At 39.2% G+C, this 18,412-nt stretch overlaps 1 protein-coding gene across 1 annotated transcript in view; it reads left to right on the top strand.

Moving 5' to 3' along the window:
• The first annotated feature begins 1,497 nt into the window (after positions 1 to 1,497).
• Positions 1,498 to 18,412, top strand: part of xkr6b (XK, Kell blood group complex subunit-related family, member 6b) — a 58,752-nt gene continuing 41,837 nt past the window's right edge. Inside the window, exon 1 of the mRNA XM_041976351.1 lies at positions 1,498 to 2,061. Coding sequence (XP_041832285.1) covers positions 1,499 to 2,061 — 563 coding nt within the window. The 5' untranslated portion in view covers position 1,498. The remainder of the gene's footprint in view (positions 2,062 to 18,412) is intronic.

The raw sequence follows: 18,412 nt of genomic DNA, 5'->3' as shown, positions 1-18,412 counted from the left end.
TAGCGCTTTTCAGTCCAGCAGGATATTGTATGTAGAAGACGAAAACTTGGTTTGCTGTCATTTGCTGTGTTAAGAGCTTGCCGTTTTCTTACAAAAGGCTTCACATATGGTGTCCGTAAAGAACACAACACACGCTGAGCAAAACACATTTCAAATAACACAACATTTTAGTTACAGAGGGGCAAAATAAAACACTTCATTTAACTTCAAGAAGCCACAGCAAATAGACGTTTTTTGTTTTAATAAAATTGCATTAGTTCATTGAGGTTTCAGTCATTCGGTCATGCATAGCTCTATTAAGGTCCTGTCACAATGTTTCAGTCAGGTTGAAGTCCGGACTTTGGCTCGACCAATGCAACACTTCTTTACTTTATCAGCCATTCTGTTAGGTCTGGTCCTGTGCTTGGGATTAGTGTTTGCTATATGAGACTGTTTTAGCTGTCAGACAGATGACACATTTTACTCGAGAATACTTTGATATATGGAACTTACAGTCGACTCTGACTGTAAAGTCAGTGACTCCAAAACAAATCTATCACCCTTCCACCACTGTGCTTGATAATTGATGCATTTGTGCCATTAAATGTGGCACTGTACATTATGGCTAAACAGCTACAACTTTTTGTCTGTTACAGGGAAATTGTTCCAGCTGCCATATTCTTCAAATGAAGAGTGGCTTACTAAACCCTTTCAATATATATTTTATGCATTCTTTGTTTTTGTTATATTTTATCCACTGATGTTGGGGTTTGCACGCATTACAAGCTTACCACTGCTAAGAGACATATCACAACCATCATAAGGGCACATTATCCAACACAACGATTTGCCAGATACCTTGTACTTATGCAGTACAGTTTTGGGGTTCTTTCTTGCCACCCGTTTCCCCAAACTGTGCCTGTGACTTTTTCAAATGTCGAAACAACAGAAAAAACTTCTTTTGGTGATGAAGAGGAAGGCTGCGTGTATTCATCATCTTTACCATCCAGTCCTCCTCTGTAAGAGCGTCATACAAGACACTAGATGGCAACCAAGCTGGGTGGGAGGTGTATGTGGTGTGTGTGAGTGAAACGAAGAGGTGGGGGATGAATTACGTCGGCGCGGGACAGCGGAGGGACGGACGGTCTGCTCAGGGTTCTCAGCTTGCAGCTGGAGGCGGGCAGCAGAGAGGGGAAACAACTGAACTGCAGGAAAGGAGATAAATGCAAGGGCAAAAACACTTCGATCGCAGATGGATGCTCGAATTACAAATGAAAAAGTCTTAAGTTGAAAACTAGATTATTGTAACCAGTTGGAAATAGCTCTGCAGTGGAGAGGAAGAAAATATGCGCTGCGTCTTTGGTGACACCGGTGCGTTATTTGGGGCCAGAGTGAGCGACGGCGACGCGCTGACACCCAGCTTTTAGATGGCTCCATCATTTGGGGTGCAAAACAGGTGTCAGGGAAGTGTCGTCACGAACCCCGGAAGCCGGAGGAGGTGGGAACATCAGAGGGAAAGATGGCAGCGAAATCCGATGGTCGAGGGGTCGTCACCGGTTTCGCCCAGCTGCACAACCTGGATGAGGTGGTGGGGACTGGAGAGGACGACACTCGGAACGGCAGTTCATTCCACATCTGCCACTGCTGCAACACCTCTTCGTGCTACTGGGGCTGCCGGAGCGCCTGCCTGCATTACCTCCGAAGGAAGGGGAAGGGGAGAGATGCAGGGCGACTACCGCAGGAGGAGCGCCTCTGGCTGGACTGCCTGTGGATCATCCTGGCGTTGCTGGTGTTCTTCTGGGACGTGGGGACCGATTTGTGGCTGGCTATTGACTATTACCACAAGCAGAACTTCTTGTGGTCAGGCTTAACCCTGTTCTTCGTGCTAGTGCCCTCGGTTCTGGTCCAGATCTTGAGCTTCAGGTGGTTTGTCCAGGATTACACTGGGGGTGGAATGGACTCCGTGGAGGGGCTAAGTAGTCGTAGAGCTACAGCCAGTTTTCAAAGAGACAGGTGCTGCCGCCTCTCTGTCTGGGTCTGGCAGACAGTCATACACATCTTTCAGATGGGACAAGTGTGGAGGTAAGACAAACTTTAAGTTTAGCCTTTAAAAGAATCTGTTAAACTCTGTTAAACTCAGTTCACAACACTGTTTCCAGCTCTCCTCACTCTTTCAATACAGCTAGCCTTCTAACCTCTTCTTGACTGTCACCTGGTATAACCTGATCCCGTGTACATGACTGGTGTAAAAATCAGCACCGTGGTGATGCCATTACGCTTGTCTTCCAGTCTCCACTGTTGTGGTGCACATGTCTGCATTTGCATTTTTTTACACAAACATTTCGTCACATTTTACATATTTTCCTCAACAAATTGCTTTTCATCAGACAACGAATTGGTTCTCTCACCAAACTGCCACATCTGCGCATATATTGCACCGATGTGAATGTTTCAGCACAGTGCGCCATTGCGCTTGTGTGGCGAGGGAAGAGAGCTATTTGTTCAAAGAGCGGCAGGTAGTAGCCGAAAGCTTGTATGTGTCTGTCTGTGTGTGTATGTGTGTGTGTGTGTGTGTGTGTGTGTGTGTGTGTGTGTGTGTGTGTGTGTGTTTGTGTGTGTGTGTGTGTGCATGCGTCTGAGTGTGTGTCAGGCGCGCCGTTCACATAACGGTGTACAGTTGCCTCGATTCACCCGCTCTCCCTTCCTGCATCAGATACTCCAAGCAGAGGCCAGACGAGCATCTGTTTTCACGGTGCACAAAACTACAGCTTCCCCCACAGACATGATGTCATCGATTCCTCTGCGACGCTCGACATATTTGCCCCCCCCCCCCCCCCCACCACACACACACACACACACACACGTTAAATAAATTGATGCGTCAGGGGGACCGCGGCGATACTCAAAAGGTGTACAGCTCTGCGCGTAATCTGACATGAAGAGGCTACAGTAGTACAATGTGACACTGGCGCGCGAAGCTGCTCTACTCTATTTAGGCTGATCAGTCTGAGCCTCTGACCAGTGAATGGTTTTTGGTGCAGACAGACGCAGTGGCTGGCATTTAATGGGAAAATAGTAACGCCTGACGGCTGCTCAGAGAGGACCAGGGTGAAAAAAGTAAAGCTGCAGCACATTGTGAGCGCCAGCAGAAGGACTCAGATGATTTCATCCTACTCAGGTTTTTAGTCACACAAACGACAGCGAGATTGATCACAGATTCTGTTGCAGTGCTTGTGTTTGGCAGCAGCCCGTACTCCTCATCAGACAAATGGTTGTGTTGTATTCTGATGCATGAGAACGTTTCAGCCACAGGCTAGATTACTCACAAACTGAGTCCAAGAGAAAAAAAAATCCACATGCCTCAAATGAGTTATTTTCTCATACCTCACAATTTCTCCTTCCCAGCTTAGTATGAAAACAAGCCTAATTTCTGTTATGTGCTTGAAAAGAACTATTCCACTCTTGCATATTAGATACATGTAATGCCTGCTGATGCATCCCCAGTCAAGATGGGTTTTCCAAGAATGAAAAAATCCTCTGAGCATTCCTTATCAGACTGATTCTAAAAAACTGTTATATCGGCTAATTGTTGTATCGGCTTAAGTTTATTTACTCCACTGTGGTTCGGTTTATGGTTTTGGTCATATTTGCAGTGAGAAGAAGGTGTAAAGACAACTTTTAGCTGGATCTTTTTTAGATGCATGACTTCTGTTGCACAATGTGCTAGTGTAATGGAAAATATAAATGTAGTTGAGTTTGTTGATGTCAAACACCTTTTTTTATTTACTAATGTACTTTATTGCTTCACCTAGTAAAGGCGTTATCAACAAAAGGTGATGTTTCAGCCTGATCTCATGAAAGATTATTGATTATCTACGTTGGTCTGCAGTACAATTGTTAATTATTAAATTTTCCTTACTCTATTCCCTACACTGATGCAGCCTCAGTTTCAAATAATCACATTCACAGTGTTCATCAGCAAGTCTACCAAAGTGCATCTTAATGTAATCCACATCTTTACAGTATTAACTTGCTAATGCTCACACACAGTAATCAAGGGATGATGGAAGACACTAATTCATGGTCTGAACATCTCTGTGCAAAATGCTATTACATAGTGTCATCCTACATAATAACAGTCAAATGTTTAGACACACTCTCCCATTAGATTTACTAGGAGAGTGTGTCCAAAGTTTTGAATGGTACTGCATGATAAATAGTGAAGATTTGTACTTTATTGACAACTTTAGTTTTTATCAATAATTTCAACTTGACAGGAACAATTGTAAGAAACACTCCCAAATGGAGTTGAGTGAAAATAAGAAGAAGAAACTAGTGCAATTAAGTGTTGCTCATGGGGAACTTAGGGAAACCCAATGTGTTTGTATGAATGTTATGACAGTACAAAGCCTGGGGGCCAGCAGTCCTTCTCAGGCCATTTTCTCCCATTGGACATGATCTGCCTCACTGCTGGTCTGGAGCTGAGGTTAAAAGCTGTTCTTGTCAGATTCACTCAAGTTCACAACCTTTAAGACCCACAGGGCTAACAGTTGATATGGAAATTATTAAACTCAGTGAGAGGTCACCCTACCAAAAGTAACTTATGTTATCATATTACAAAGTATCATGGGCTATGTGTATGTGTGAGTGTAGTAAATTGGCTCATTTTAGATATTTTATGTGTGCATGTCATTAGAAATATCCAAATTCTTCCAATCCTGCATTTGGTTTTGTTTTGGGTTTTGATTTATTTATTTATAATTTGCAGGACTATTTACCACATTGGTGATTCCTAGACAAGGCAAGGTGCTAAAGCATCAGTTTGTGAAATGTTTTGCCCTCATTAATATGACAAAACAAGCTGAAGTGCTGACAAGAGTCAAAACCGCTTCCTCATCATGTCTCATTACCCAGTTCTATTTTTTACTCTGCATTCAATTAGCAGCTTTTCCCCCCTCGTCTGTGCACCTGAAGACCAAGCTGATGGCAGGAGCACCTTGCTTGTCTTGCAGTTATCTCCATGTTAATTGTTGACAGAATCCCATCTGCAACCTCGCTATGTCACTGGTTACCAATGTTCTTCATCTCTGTGAATCACGGGCTCTGTTAATGTTGCTAGAGATTCCCCTTGCATGCAATCAGGCACACAGTGGATCACTCATACACTGAGGTCTCCTGGTGGACAACTTAATCAGTGCAAGCCCAAATTAGTGTCTCACTGAGAGAGAAATGCAACCATCTCCTCACTGTTGTAGAAAACTTCTGTGAAGTTTTGGAAGCTATTTATTAATGGGATTTCCCAATAGAACCATGTTGTCAGAATCTTTGGAAATTGACTGATCCTAAAGGTCAAAATTGATTGAAATTAATTATTGCCGTTATTTTTCAAGCTTAATAGAAATGCCTTACTAAATAATGAGTTTCACATTAATGTTAGCTGATTTTAAACTTCAGTGAGTAGCTGGCCGGTTTTTCCAGGGATCTGATGGTTAATTTAGGCTTCCCTGTTTTTTCTGTAAGTTTTGTCATCAGCTTCACCAAGCAACGTAGTCATGCAGCTAAGTTATAAAACAGAAAAATACAAGAAATATAAACAAAACATGGGAGCTGTTGCTCCTGAAATGACTATTCTTCTTCATGGGAGCTGTCCAGTGCTGAAAACCCGATTTCAACACAAAGACAAGTCCAACTGCATTTTCTATTTTTTATTGATCATGTAATAAATATTATTCACTCAGTTTTATACGGTGTGTATACATGAGCGTGTACTGATATCATCTGTCTCTCAGTCAAATACAACACTGTGTTGTGCTGTGTTCAACCACAACAAAGATGGTATCAAGAAGATATATGTCTTGTTGTGATATGCTAAGGGATATTAGATATTACTGTATTAGTCCACAGTTTGACTCCTTCTCTATAGTAAAGGACAGAGAAGTCCTGATTCCGTTCTAGACAGTGTATTTGTTAGTATCCAATTGCTCAAATGAGTGTGTATGATTTGATTTACAGTCTTCATCAGAATTAATTGTGCTGCTTGATGGGTTTCATTATGGATTACTGAGACAGATGTGTGTTCATTTCATGATTTCATTGTGTCCATGAGAACCAGACAGTACTGAGTGTATTGTTGTCTTTTTGAAGTTGTATAAAAACAGAATAGGTTCCTCTTTAGTGCAAGAATGCAATAGAAATCATATAATAATGTTAAATGATCTTTATATGTAGAGGCTGGTAAACATATTTTTATGTTCTATTTTTTGTCTTTGTTGGTGTTTTACCTGATTTACACATAAATGTTGGCTGTTCAAGAATTCAACAGAAATCATGGAGAAGTGGGGATTCTCTTTTGGCCGTTATACAAAATATTTTAATGCCACAAATCTGGTTGGTTAGATTATGCTTTAATCCAGTACAAGACTGGGCTCACTGCTGAGCAACATGAGGAAATCTCATAGTTGGCTTTGCCTCCGTTTCCTTCCCTGGTAAATATTAATACACACTGCAAAGGAGCTAACAAAAACCCTCTTTTGATCAACTGAGCAGCTTTTTTGTCCCCCAAAAAGGTTTGTTGACATCGCAAAAGAAGAAGCTACGATGGTAAAATGCAACCAACTGCCATTTTAAGGAAAAAGAACATATCTGTGAGGGTGAAAGAGGGAATAGATGGGGATTGGATGAATTGGTGACAATCTGTGTAATTATATATTGGGAGTTTAAAATGGTGACAGATGGGAACATCTTGTTCCTGCCATTGTGGAAGCACTAGATTATCTTTGGAGTGAAGAAAATGACTGACGCTTGCCTAGTCTTCTTCAGCTGCTTATTTTAATGTCCAACAGATTTAATCAATTAGGGGGTATCCTTATAAAAACAATCATTTGTTTTATATTGTTGCAAATGCTTTTTGAAAAAAAAATGCCTTGAAGTTGGCAAACTTCATTTTGTAAGATAAGATAACTTACAATACAGACCCCTAGATGGTTTTTATTCTTCAACAAACAAAAAGATGAAAGGAAACACAGCTAGAAAACACTTGTTTTTTTTATGCTACACCTCCAACTCTGTTAAGTGTTACTTACAGATTCTATCGTTGCTCTGGAACATATCAGTATACTCCTGCTCGTTTTCTCATTAGCGATGATAGCAGGGAACAAACCTTTAAAGCCAGCTCTCTAAGAAAAAACCCCAATTATGTGACAGAAACACATCAAAATGCACGAAAAGCCAGCTTTCTAGGGAATGTGTCACAGCTGGGGGTAAAGAGACAGAAAGCAATAAATGGCAGATAAGTATGTGTTTGAGTTATTCAAGAAGCAGGGAAAGGACTCTGCAAAAAAGGGATTAAATTACTGTTTGGGTTCTATGTCATCAGGGTTTATATTCAAGCAGGGTTGTAGAATTGACGAGCATTGCTGCAGTCATTAAGCTATTTGTATGAAGCCAAATGTTTTTCACCTAAAAGTCAACAGGTTTGTGTTAAGGTGCCATTTGTGAGTAAACATTACATAAATGAGTAACTACCATCTTAAGCTTGTTTCAGTTCCATCTCTGCAGGCATTAACACCCTCTGTTACTCCAAAGAGCTCTTGAGTTCAGTGCAGGGCAAATGAATAGGAATGAAAAGTCTGTGATGATGCTTGATCTACCCGCCTTGTAAGCAAAACCATATAAACGTCTTGATGCCACACTGCTGCTTTCTCTCCATACTGGTCAACACACAGTTGAGTGCATGAGGAAATATGAACCACACTAGGCTGGCACACAGAAATTTGTATGAAACACACATCAACTCCCCAGGTAGTAAAATACAAGAGTGACTCTTATTTCATATCCCTCTGCAGTCTCACATAATGACATCTCTACAGACACACAAAAACACACACCCTACGCATGTCCTGTTTCTTTAGGCGCTTAGATCAGAGGACTATGAACTCCTTCTAAAACTGAGAAAACTGAGAGACAAGTGTTCCTCATATTATTTTTAGTCACACTTAGATCTCTAAACATGAATGTAAATATCTCAACTGAGTTACTTAAGTTTCAGAATTCCTTTCATTCAGTATATAATAGAATTGTTATTAGTAAAGTATGATAATATTCCCTAATTTACATACTAAAAAGACATTGTGACAGCCATATATATTTCTGTGTTTTGATTTGATCCCATACACAGTGTTCTATCAACAAAGGCACAAGATGTGTATTCATTTACAACTAAAAATTAATTTTTGACCTATTGTCAAAAGTTGTTTCAAGGGCTCAATATTTAATTATTTAATCCTTAATAAAGCAGCAAAAACAAGTAGCCATTAAAGCGTACGGCACTGTAATGATATTTTTACGCTATCAGAGATCAAAGTAATTTTGGTAACCTTTTTGTGCTGTTGGTTTCCAGCTCCTACTCTACAGTATGGAGAAAGGGAACTTCCAGTCTTTATGCCAGTGAAGAGATACAATGATCTACAAGCTGCTTGATGGGGTCCAGGTTTAGTTTCCTCTTTCTGATTTTTCTTAGTTTGTTTTGGATGTAGATCTTGATTCCTCCATTATGATGACCAGTCATTTTCTACTCTTGTATGTTGGACCTTATAAAGAAACCACAGACTTGTGATGGCTGTTAAAAAATCTACTAAGCATGATTGTTTTTGCATTCAAATCCAGCCATGTTCTTTTGTATTGTGCTGTAATATTTGATTAGACATACACTTTCCAGATTCAGCATATGTTTCAGTTTGCTGTTGCACAAGTTAACATGTTTGCACTCTTCTTATCTGCCTTGCTACAGTTGTAGCTTACATGCTGGTGGAGCTTGGCTCGTGATGATGTAGGATTTGTTGACTTTGAAGTCTGTTGTCTGCTCAGCGTGCCTTGTTCTGTTTGGCAGTTGTAGCAGCTGCATCGGTTCAATACTCAATCCTCCCTACAATCCCTGTTGTATTCATCCCCTAAAAAACAAAAACAACAACAACAACAACAAAAAACTCTAACTGATGCTTTTCCTTTAAGCCCAGTGAGAAGCTCTCGAGACAACGCTTGTTTTATTGTGTGTATATCTTTACATTACTCTACAACATGTCATTATTACCTAGGCCCAGAGGACTCCTTGTAAGAGTTGAAATAGTCACACAGTAAGGCTATTTTTCATCCAGTGCCTCCAGTCTATTGCTTGCATTTCTAAAATATACTTATGCCTCTTTTTCTCCTGAAACAGGTGAGGCTCACATTCCCAGATGTACTATTTGAGATCATCATGTGTTCTCTCTGTATACTCTCTCCATCCATTAGTGCTCCTCATAAGCTCAAGCCACTGCATTACCATCTGTCTTCCCTGCAAAGTTAACATATGTTTTTATTTTTATCCCTCCCTATCGCTTACACCTATTAATGTTCTAAGGCTCCTCATCAAGCCTGTTATCCCCCTCCATCCATCTTGGAAGGAGAGACCACAGTGGATCTTCCTTTGTACTGTCTTCTTTTTACTGGCTGCAATTGGAAGGATAAGACTCTCTATAATCTGTGTCCCAAAACAGTGTCCCATACTGCTAGTTAAAGTCATCATGCTGCCTCCCTCCCCTCCATCTTCCTCCTCAAATCTATGGCTCTCTCCCTGTGTTGGCTTCACATAAAGCTGCACTTGACCTCCATTTCTGTCAAGGAAACTGGAGCATCTGGCTCCTGCCCCATTACAACTCAACACTTCCTCCCTCCCTCCCTGTTTCCCTTATCCTGCCATACCACCCATCTTTAACTCCCTACAGAGCCCATTTTCAGATCTTCCAGACTCTGCTCCTCATTTATGCTCCCTCACTCTGACAAGATGTCTCATTTCCACAGGAAACTGTTACACTTCAGTTCTCGAGGCAACCTGTGGCTCTTAGATAATTGAAAAGAATGCAAGGCATAGAAAAAATCAATAAAAATGCTTTTGAAGAGTATTCAAAGATCACTTTTTTAAGATTTAGATATTACAATTAAAATTACAATTCTAATTGAATCTGGAAATACAGATCACACTGGGAATCAACCCCCGACTTTGCAGCGGTGTACAGCTTTTGACTTTTTTTTAACTCAAACCAATATAATGTTGGTTCAAATAAACAGACAAGCTGCACTTAGCCATGAGATCACACAAGCTGATTGCATATAAGCTGCTCTGTGTAAAGTGGATGAAAACAAGGAATAGGGGAAGATAGTCAAGCATAAAGTCAAACAGAATTAGATATCTCTCTCAGGAGTTGAATGCCTAAAGCAATGATTAAATTAAATGGAGTAGTGGACTTACAATTAATGACACAAATCAAATACATAATATAAATTTGCTGGTTTTTACAATGTGCTTATCTACAGGTGTTTTTGAGGCATATTACAATTCTGAGTTACTTTATTGTTATTTTAAAAAGGATATTTCATCAGAGTTGAACTTGTATACAGATAATCAAAGGTGTTGTGTTCTATAATGTTGTTGCAGCACCTACAGTGTGAAGGGTGATTTGAGTTTTTGGGTGGAAAGATATTTCTGGTACCCATAAAACGAAAGATTTAAAACTCAGTACAGTCAGGAAGAAATTCTCAACTGAAGTGTAAAAATGTCAAAGTTGTGTTGAGTGTTATAGAAAATTTCTCTGGTCTGATTCCCATTTTTGACATGCCTATTTCACAAATTTGCAGATGCAAGAATAGGACTGTCAATGTGGTAAAGCTTCCTGGTTTTCCTGTTGACTTTCCATTGTAGACATTATTGGTGGATAGAGGATTTTACCATCAGTGTGTTTCTTAAAAGCCTTTAAGTACAGGAGTTGCAACCCTGTGTGTATGTTGAAGTTGAGGAGCTCAAAAACCAAACCTGTGAAGCACAAACATCTTGTTATAAGTGAAAAAGCGGCCACAATCATTTTTTCCCCCATCAAACAGCTGGACTTTTACAGTAAGGTGTTTGTGTTTTGATGAAGGTGTGGGACTCAAACTTAACTCAGCTTTTGGTGTTTACATTTAAATTAATAGCAAATGGAAGCAGAAGTAAACAGCAAATGTTTACAGTTTTATTAAGTAAAAGAAGGATTAAGATGGACAAAAGACAAACTTGAGTGTCCTGGTTGACATTCACATGTGTAACTCCACCACTAAACACTTAAAGTCTTTATTTAGTTTAAATTGCCCTGCATGTTCATAAAACCTTGGAAGAAAAAGTAAAGAAGGTTGTGTTTGGTCGATTATTTTTTCCCCTTTAATAGTACCAATTAGTATTGTGTTAGATATTGTTAGAAGGCCTGATTAGTCACTTTTAGAATAATGTATATCTTGTAATGATTGTGCTCTTGTGGAATGAGCAACACAGCTAAATGTGTGGATAGTGCCTCACAAAAAATGTACCAAAATTCCCTGGAATATTTTACTATTGGTATTTATTCTTGTTTTGAAACGCTTGGTGGACTGGATGATTGTATCCTCCCACAGTGATGAAAAAAACCATATATTTGCCATTTTTACACTTTATTCATTTTACACTATCAAGGACCTCACCCAGTCACAACTAGCTTGGCAACTTCTCCTCATGCTGGTCACCAGCCTGGTCCTAATTTGCTGATAGTTTGCATCCCATTCCTCTACCAGAAGTTGGTGAAAGTCAGTCAGCATGGCTGTGTTGGTCACTAGCACAAACTGTACACCCAAGTTGATCCCACAATCATTCAGATGGATTGAGGTCTGGACTCATATCAGGTCATTTCATCCTCTCCACTCCCAAATTCTGGAGGTTGTGATGATCCTGGCTCTGAGGGAAAGCGTTGTCATCCTGGAGGATGGAGTTGGGTCCCAGATTACAAAATAATGGGCTTGCCACTGGCTCTAGATTGTCACTCTAATATCTTCTTCTACCTGGCAGCACTTGAACAAGCCAGAAAGCTAAGATTAAATAACAGACTTAATGATTCCAAGGTTTATTTCACATTACAACACACTACAATGTTTGGCTGATGACTGGATGCTGTACGTTTATAATTGTATCCACAGCCATTTTTCATAGTAGTTAGAACACATTTTCACACTTCTCAGCTCTTTTTTGATGCTGTCTGCACTTTATTCATATCTTGAAAGCTGCATCAGCAGTGTTCAGTGAGGACCAACATTGTTTGAGTCTAATCATGGCCGATGCTCCAGGCGTCAGTTTGATAAACAGACAATCTCTGCTTATAAATAATTGAACAGCCCTGTTAGTGCTCTTGCTCCCACAGTGTCATACTTGCAGGGTTTTGCAGTCATCCCTTCTCATTCTTATATTTGCATGGTGATGCCCTGTTTAGTGAGCTGGTGCACTCGCTGAGACACTGGTAATACTGAGATACGATAAACACAAAGACAGAAGAGACAGAAGAGCACACTTGTGCTGTCTGTCTGTTTGTTGCAGGGAGTCAACATGCTAATGTGAGAATGAGGGAAAATGATGACAAAAACATGAAAACACTGACAGCTCTCCCTGTCTTACTAACTAACTCTCCTCACTCAAGTGTCATAGTAGACACACACACATGAAAGTGGTATTTATTTTCTCCTCCTATTTTCAACAAGAGAGCAAAATGTCAAACTTTTACTTTTAAAAGATTACATCCTTGAGTAGTTTTTACTACAATTGGAAACCAACATGTATTCTGGTGGTCTGATTTCATTTTGGGTGTTCACATGTGACACTTCTTGTAAGAACATCCTGATCTGGCCCACATAATGTTAGGGGCTGGCTCATATTTAGAACAGCCCATATTCAGGTCTCCTGCTCTGTAGTCCATCACTGTCCTTCTGGTGTCCTTCTTCTCTTCCACATGATCATGACTGGGTGGCTTTTTGCCTTTGATCACGTGGCCATGGCCAGTTGGAGGAACCTTATTTAGCTCTTGAAGGAAACCTGAAAGCATCAAATGGAATCAGCTCAGTCCAATCCAATGGTTTACAGGTGACCCATTAGATCGATATTGGATCTGTGAAAGGATGTTTGTTAATATAACAAATTTCTAAGATATTACATGTTGATTTATCAATCACTTCCATTCATACCAAATATCAGAAATAAACAAAAAATATCAGTTGACATTTTTTTAGTTTTTAATTATTTTCTTTGTTCACTTTTTTCTTTAATGATTTTTCTGCTTCCTCATGTCTTTCAGCCTGTCTCCTGTTTTCACTACCCATTTCCCACCCCTTTGTTTCCATCTCTCTTGTCGTTCTTTTATCCCTTACTTTGTTTCTGCTGCATCTTGGCATCGTGTCTGTTCACCCTCAGAGCGTAATGGATATTAACAGCAGCTTGTACTGCATGGTTTGGTTCTTAAATACACTTCTTGATTAACCAGATGCAAAACAATTCACTGATGTCAGCCTTCTTTCGTTACCTCTTAGATGCACATAAAGAGCCTATGTCCCTAGAAAATGAAACCACCAGCCTCTTACTCATGCCATACATGTGTAAACAGGTGTTTGAGCATGGACACATGCATAGGCGGTGTGAATGTTCCTTTGCCTTATGTTAGCACGAGTTCTGAGAAGCAAATGACTCATCTCATGCTATGGTGTAACATTTCTGATGCTTTGCTGAGCAGTTTTTTTTCCACAGAATGCTTGGTTTTATGATTAAATGATTAGAGATTCAGATTCTCATTAGTTGAAGACATTTCAAAGAAAAACTGCACCTCTAAAACCACACTGACAGAGACAGATGAAACGCAGACTTAGATGTCTATCACAGGAAGTAAAAGATTTAAAAGCAGTTGAAAAGGAAAAGAAAATGGGTTTATTTTACTACAGTTACAGATAGATTTGGCTCCACTGCTGCACAATTATCAAATCCTTTTATTTCAAGACTAAATATTTAAAAAGATGTCTCTATGGCATGCTTTGTGCCATGCCTTTTTCAGTGGAATTGAGAAGGTTTCATACAATTAAAACATAAATTACTTTTTACAAATTTTTGTGCCCAAGGAAAGATCTGATCCTTGCATTATTAAGTGGCTAGAGAAAAGCACTGAAACAGATACTATATTTTAGTGCATTTGACATTTTGTTAAATGGGCTGTTGAGATGGGGCCAGTACAGTACCTGGGTCAGTTTTTCTTAATCGAGACTTATTCTGACCTTTTTTTCACAAGCTGACACAATTTCCTGAAGTCTTAATGAAATGTCTGAAACATGCTTTGGTCAAAATTACACAAAAAGACTAGGCAGCAGCTCCTTTTCCTTTCATAAATTTACACTTCTATTCAAGCAGATCTTTTAAGGGTGTGGAGCGACCCATGCCTCCATTCTGCTCTTTTCTCCCTCAGGGTCTGCCTCTTTTGAGATTTGTAAAGCTCAATAGTCCTTGGAGCATGTTATTACAGCATGAGAACATACTGAGAAAGCTCAGACCACAAACTAAACTCATAGAAAAAATATAATTAGCAACTTTATTCTTAAATACTTTAATTTCTTTAGTATAATTAGTAAACTGGTAGTGGGCTAGGTAAGGAGGCAAAGTCAAGGCAGGCAAGGGTTGTCAATGTAAAGGCAGAGGTTCAACACAAATCCAAGGGGCAATGCTAACACTGCAGTAGAAAGGCTGTGGTAAAGACACTGGATGACTGGGCAAACAGCAACAGACAACCTGGCACTGGAGGAGTAAGAAGAGGACACTTCACACAGGTGGACACAGTCAGGAGGCTGGCAAGCTGAGCACCAAATCAGATCATGACAAAAGGAGTAATATAAAAGGATTTTTAATGAGGCTGTTTTGGATCATGTCTAGTTCTAAACCATTATTTTGATTAGAATAGAGAAGCAGCTGTGGGTCATCAATATAAAAATAGCACAATGCTCTTTGTCAGAAGAGTAAATTATAGGGGTATGAGATGATGTCAATACTGGGAGCAGTAGTGGAGCAAGAATGAACTTTTTTGTTACATGAACAGCTTTTGATGGGATTTCAAACAGAAATAATAATTTTAAATTCACGGAGAATGTTTGCTTTGATGAGAAAATCAATTGTATATATCTAGATCATCTTGATATCAGTGTATATAACAATGACCATGAAAAGAATCTGAATTCACATCAAGAAACATCTAAAATAAAATCTTTATAGTCAACTCAATTTCACCAGCTTAATAATATAATTTGATAATATCTCAATACAATAATTGGACAGAATAATCAGTATGGGTGCAGGGTGTGGATGAATATTGTTCCACTTTACACTTTCTCTGCAGTGTTTGAGGATGAAATGGAGTCAGTGAGATATTTTCAGCTACCATGTCTGAATGGATTAACCCAGTATTCCTTTAAGGGAAATAACACTTTAACAACTGCTACTGCCAATCCTTTGACTCTATATGGATTACAGGTTTGGAACAAACAACGAAAAAGTAAACCATAAATACCCTCTGTAAATAATGCATTTGGCCACAGCATCAGCCCCTGTTATTTAGGGTCCTACAGAACTTGGCGGAAGATGCTGTGCACACAGAGACAGAAGATATCAAGACAACCAACCAGTGAACTATTGCAATTTATTAGTTTCATTTATTAGTTTGCAAAAAAGAAGGGCTTTCCTCAGTTAGAGATGTGGGAGTATTTCCCTGTCTTTAATCAAGAGTGTAATGGTTTGATTAAAGAGCAAGATTTCTAGTTTTCACGCTCAAACATCATATTGGTCTCCCTCAAAATTCTGCTCTCACACTCAAAAAGTCCATTCTTGCTCTCAAATATATCGTTCTTCAGGTTCAAAGCCCCTGCGCTCAAGCTTGGTGTCTTTCCTTCACACTCAGACACATTCTCTGCGCTCTCAAAACTTGTGCTCCTGGATTTTTTCCCTCAATCTTGGGTTGCTGAATGAGCTGTCTGTCAAATGTCTTCCAGCCAACAGAATACTAGATAAATTGTGACCAAGCAAATTGTCCCCACCTTCTTCAGAGTGCACTTATTTTACTTGACACAGTCAAAGAATTAAGCTCTTGATTAAAAATAGGAAAATACCCCCCAAACATATCCAGTTTTATTTTTGCATTTCACATCTCCAGTTTGTTGAGCTGATTAATAATCGCTCTCTTGCTCGACCTTGGTATGTTGACACTGTATGCCTTTCATTTATCTATACACTTATTTAAATAAAATCACTTTTAGTCAGCTTATATCCATTCTCAAGGCTGGTTTTTGACCCAGTAGTGACACATTACAAGTGGAAGTGAACAATTTTATAATCTATTTAAAAATTTCACCAGAGTAATTAGCAAAATGGTTAAGTTAGACCTATTAAAATTCATTGCACATTGACACTTTCTTGACACAGTTGTAGTTTTCACCTTAAAAACTGACAGCAACCCTGCTGCCTGTGTGCTTGTCTTCACATTGTGAAATAAATAGATTTATGCTCTGTGGAGTTTTATGTAGAACACACCAAGATTAGCCGGATGTTTAATCATGGAGCCTTTTGAAATAAGCTTAACATTTATCCGAGAGCAAAAGCAGGAAAAAAAGCTACAGCCTGGGAATTCTGTTCATCTGCACTTAGGAGAAAGGTCCCTGGTAATATAAGTACATTTTTATAACAGCTTTTTGGTGGAGGACTTTGAGGGTTTTCCCACATCTGTACATTCAAGAGACAGAAGGTTCTTTTTTTTTTTTTGTCCTCTGCTGCATGTATCCCTGCCTGCCACAAGAGATTGCAGACTGCATTTAGTCTTTTTGGCATGTGCTCTCCTCTTTCTCACCTCCCCATTGGGTACAAATCTCTGCCCGCTGAAGACATCGTAACAAAACAATATGTTGCACAGATATACTATAGTAGTAGAAGGGCTCATTTTAAATATTTAGTAACGGATCACGGATTTTTCACACCCGATCTCTAACAAAAATTGATAGGTCACAGGAACTCTTTCCCTCACTTTACTGACTACATGACATCAGTGAATGATGCTGCAGTGTGTAACCAAAAGGAATACACTTACAGAGATAAAAACAATGCAGACAATGCAAAACAACCAAGCAAACATTGAGACAGCAGTGTTGCATCCCAGATGAAGGAAGGCATTGTAGACATAATAAGTTTCTTGTTGCTTCCTTTATAAAAACACAGAAGAAAAAGCGTGTATTAACTGTCTTTTCAAGGTCAAATTGTTCAGAGCATTAGCAAAATAGCTGACAAGGCAATTGCACCAGTTAACTGCTTGAACACGTTGAGAGAAAATCCAGAAGACATGGTTTATCCAAAGAAGGTTTGAAACAAGAAAGTCTTGGTGTAACCATTTCTTATTTGGATGCATTGGTCATCGACTTACAGTACGCAAGGATGGGTGACTTCAGGGCTGTATAACTTACATCAGTCTTTCAAACACTCCACTGTTGCTTCTACCTGCTACATTAACATACTGAGCCCAATGCCATTAATGCTGTACAGTCATTTTTACACCTCATATAACAGTTTGTGTGTGTTTGTGTGTATGTGTGGGCTTGTGTGGTTGTTTCCTGCTTGGATTTGGACTGTTGATGATGATGATGTGATGTGTCAGGTTTCATTTACACCTGTCTTTGCCAGAGACACAGTGAAATTAATTGAGTCAGGACATTAATTTCCTTAAAGTCTCTCAAAAATTAAATAGTCTTAAAACAAAAGCTTGAGGATATACCAGAGAAGCAAAATATACATGTGCTATGTTGTTGCATGTGCCATTGGAAATGAGGAAGATAAAGCAAGGACATAGATATGATGGGCAAATGCTGCACTGGAGGTTGTTTATGATGCTGTAAAAAAGGCAGTTTGTCAATTTTGTGATTAGACTTTCTAAATTCATCCATTTTTTAATACTATTTTCATCCTGTTTATGGTTGCAGGGTGGCTGAAGTCTATCCAAGTTGTCATGGGATGAGAATGCAGCTCAATCTCAAACCAACACTCAATTTAGAACTGCAACTGTGCTAACCACCAAGCCAAATTTCTACCTTTATCAATATAGGTACTGTTTTTTATTTTTTATTTTTTTTATTTTTTCTGAGATCAGGTCATTGTACATGAAAACATATAATTTTTTTTCTCTGCTGAGCAACCTGAACATTTTCAATTAGACATTTTTCAGTCGGATTCTTACTTACGTACTTAACACTTAATTTTCCAAACGTCAGCATTGCATGTGAAGGTGTCATAAAGGTGTTAGTGGAGAACAAATTAGTTGTTTCCAAAGCTGTTTAGATGCTGCTTTATGCTGTAAATTCCCCACGCATGCTACTAAAATTTAATATATATATGTCAAAAATAACCCCTTTAACAGGGGTAACTAATTTATGTAACTAAGTGCATTAATATTATTAAAGCAATTTACACAAGCACGGCATGACAAGCCCAATACATCGGTCATTCTTCCATTATTACGGCGGGACATGGAGGCGTTTAGAGACAAAAAGGAAAAGATGAGCCTGC

Source organism: Melanotaenia boesemani, chromosome 22, assembly GCF_017639745.1.
Source record: "Melanotaenia boesemani isolate fMelBoe1 chromosome 22, fMelBoe1.pri, whole genome shotgun sequence".
NCBI lineage: Eukaryota > Metazoa > Chordata > Actinopteri > Atheriniformes > Melanotaeniidae > Melanotaenia > Melanotaenia boesemani.
This window is presented reverse-complemented; position numbering and strand designations above follow the sequence as displayed.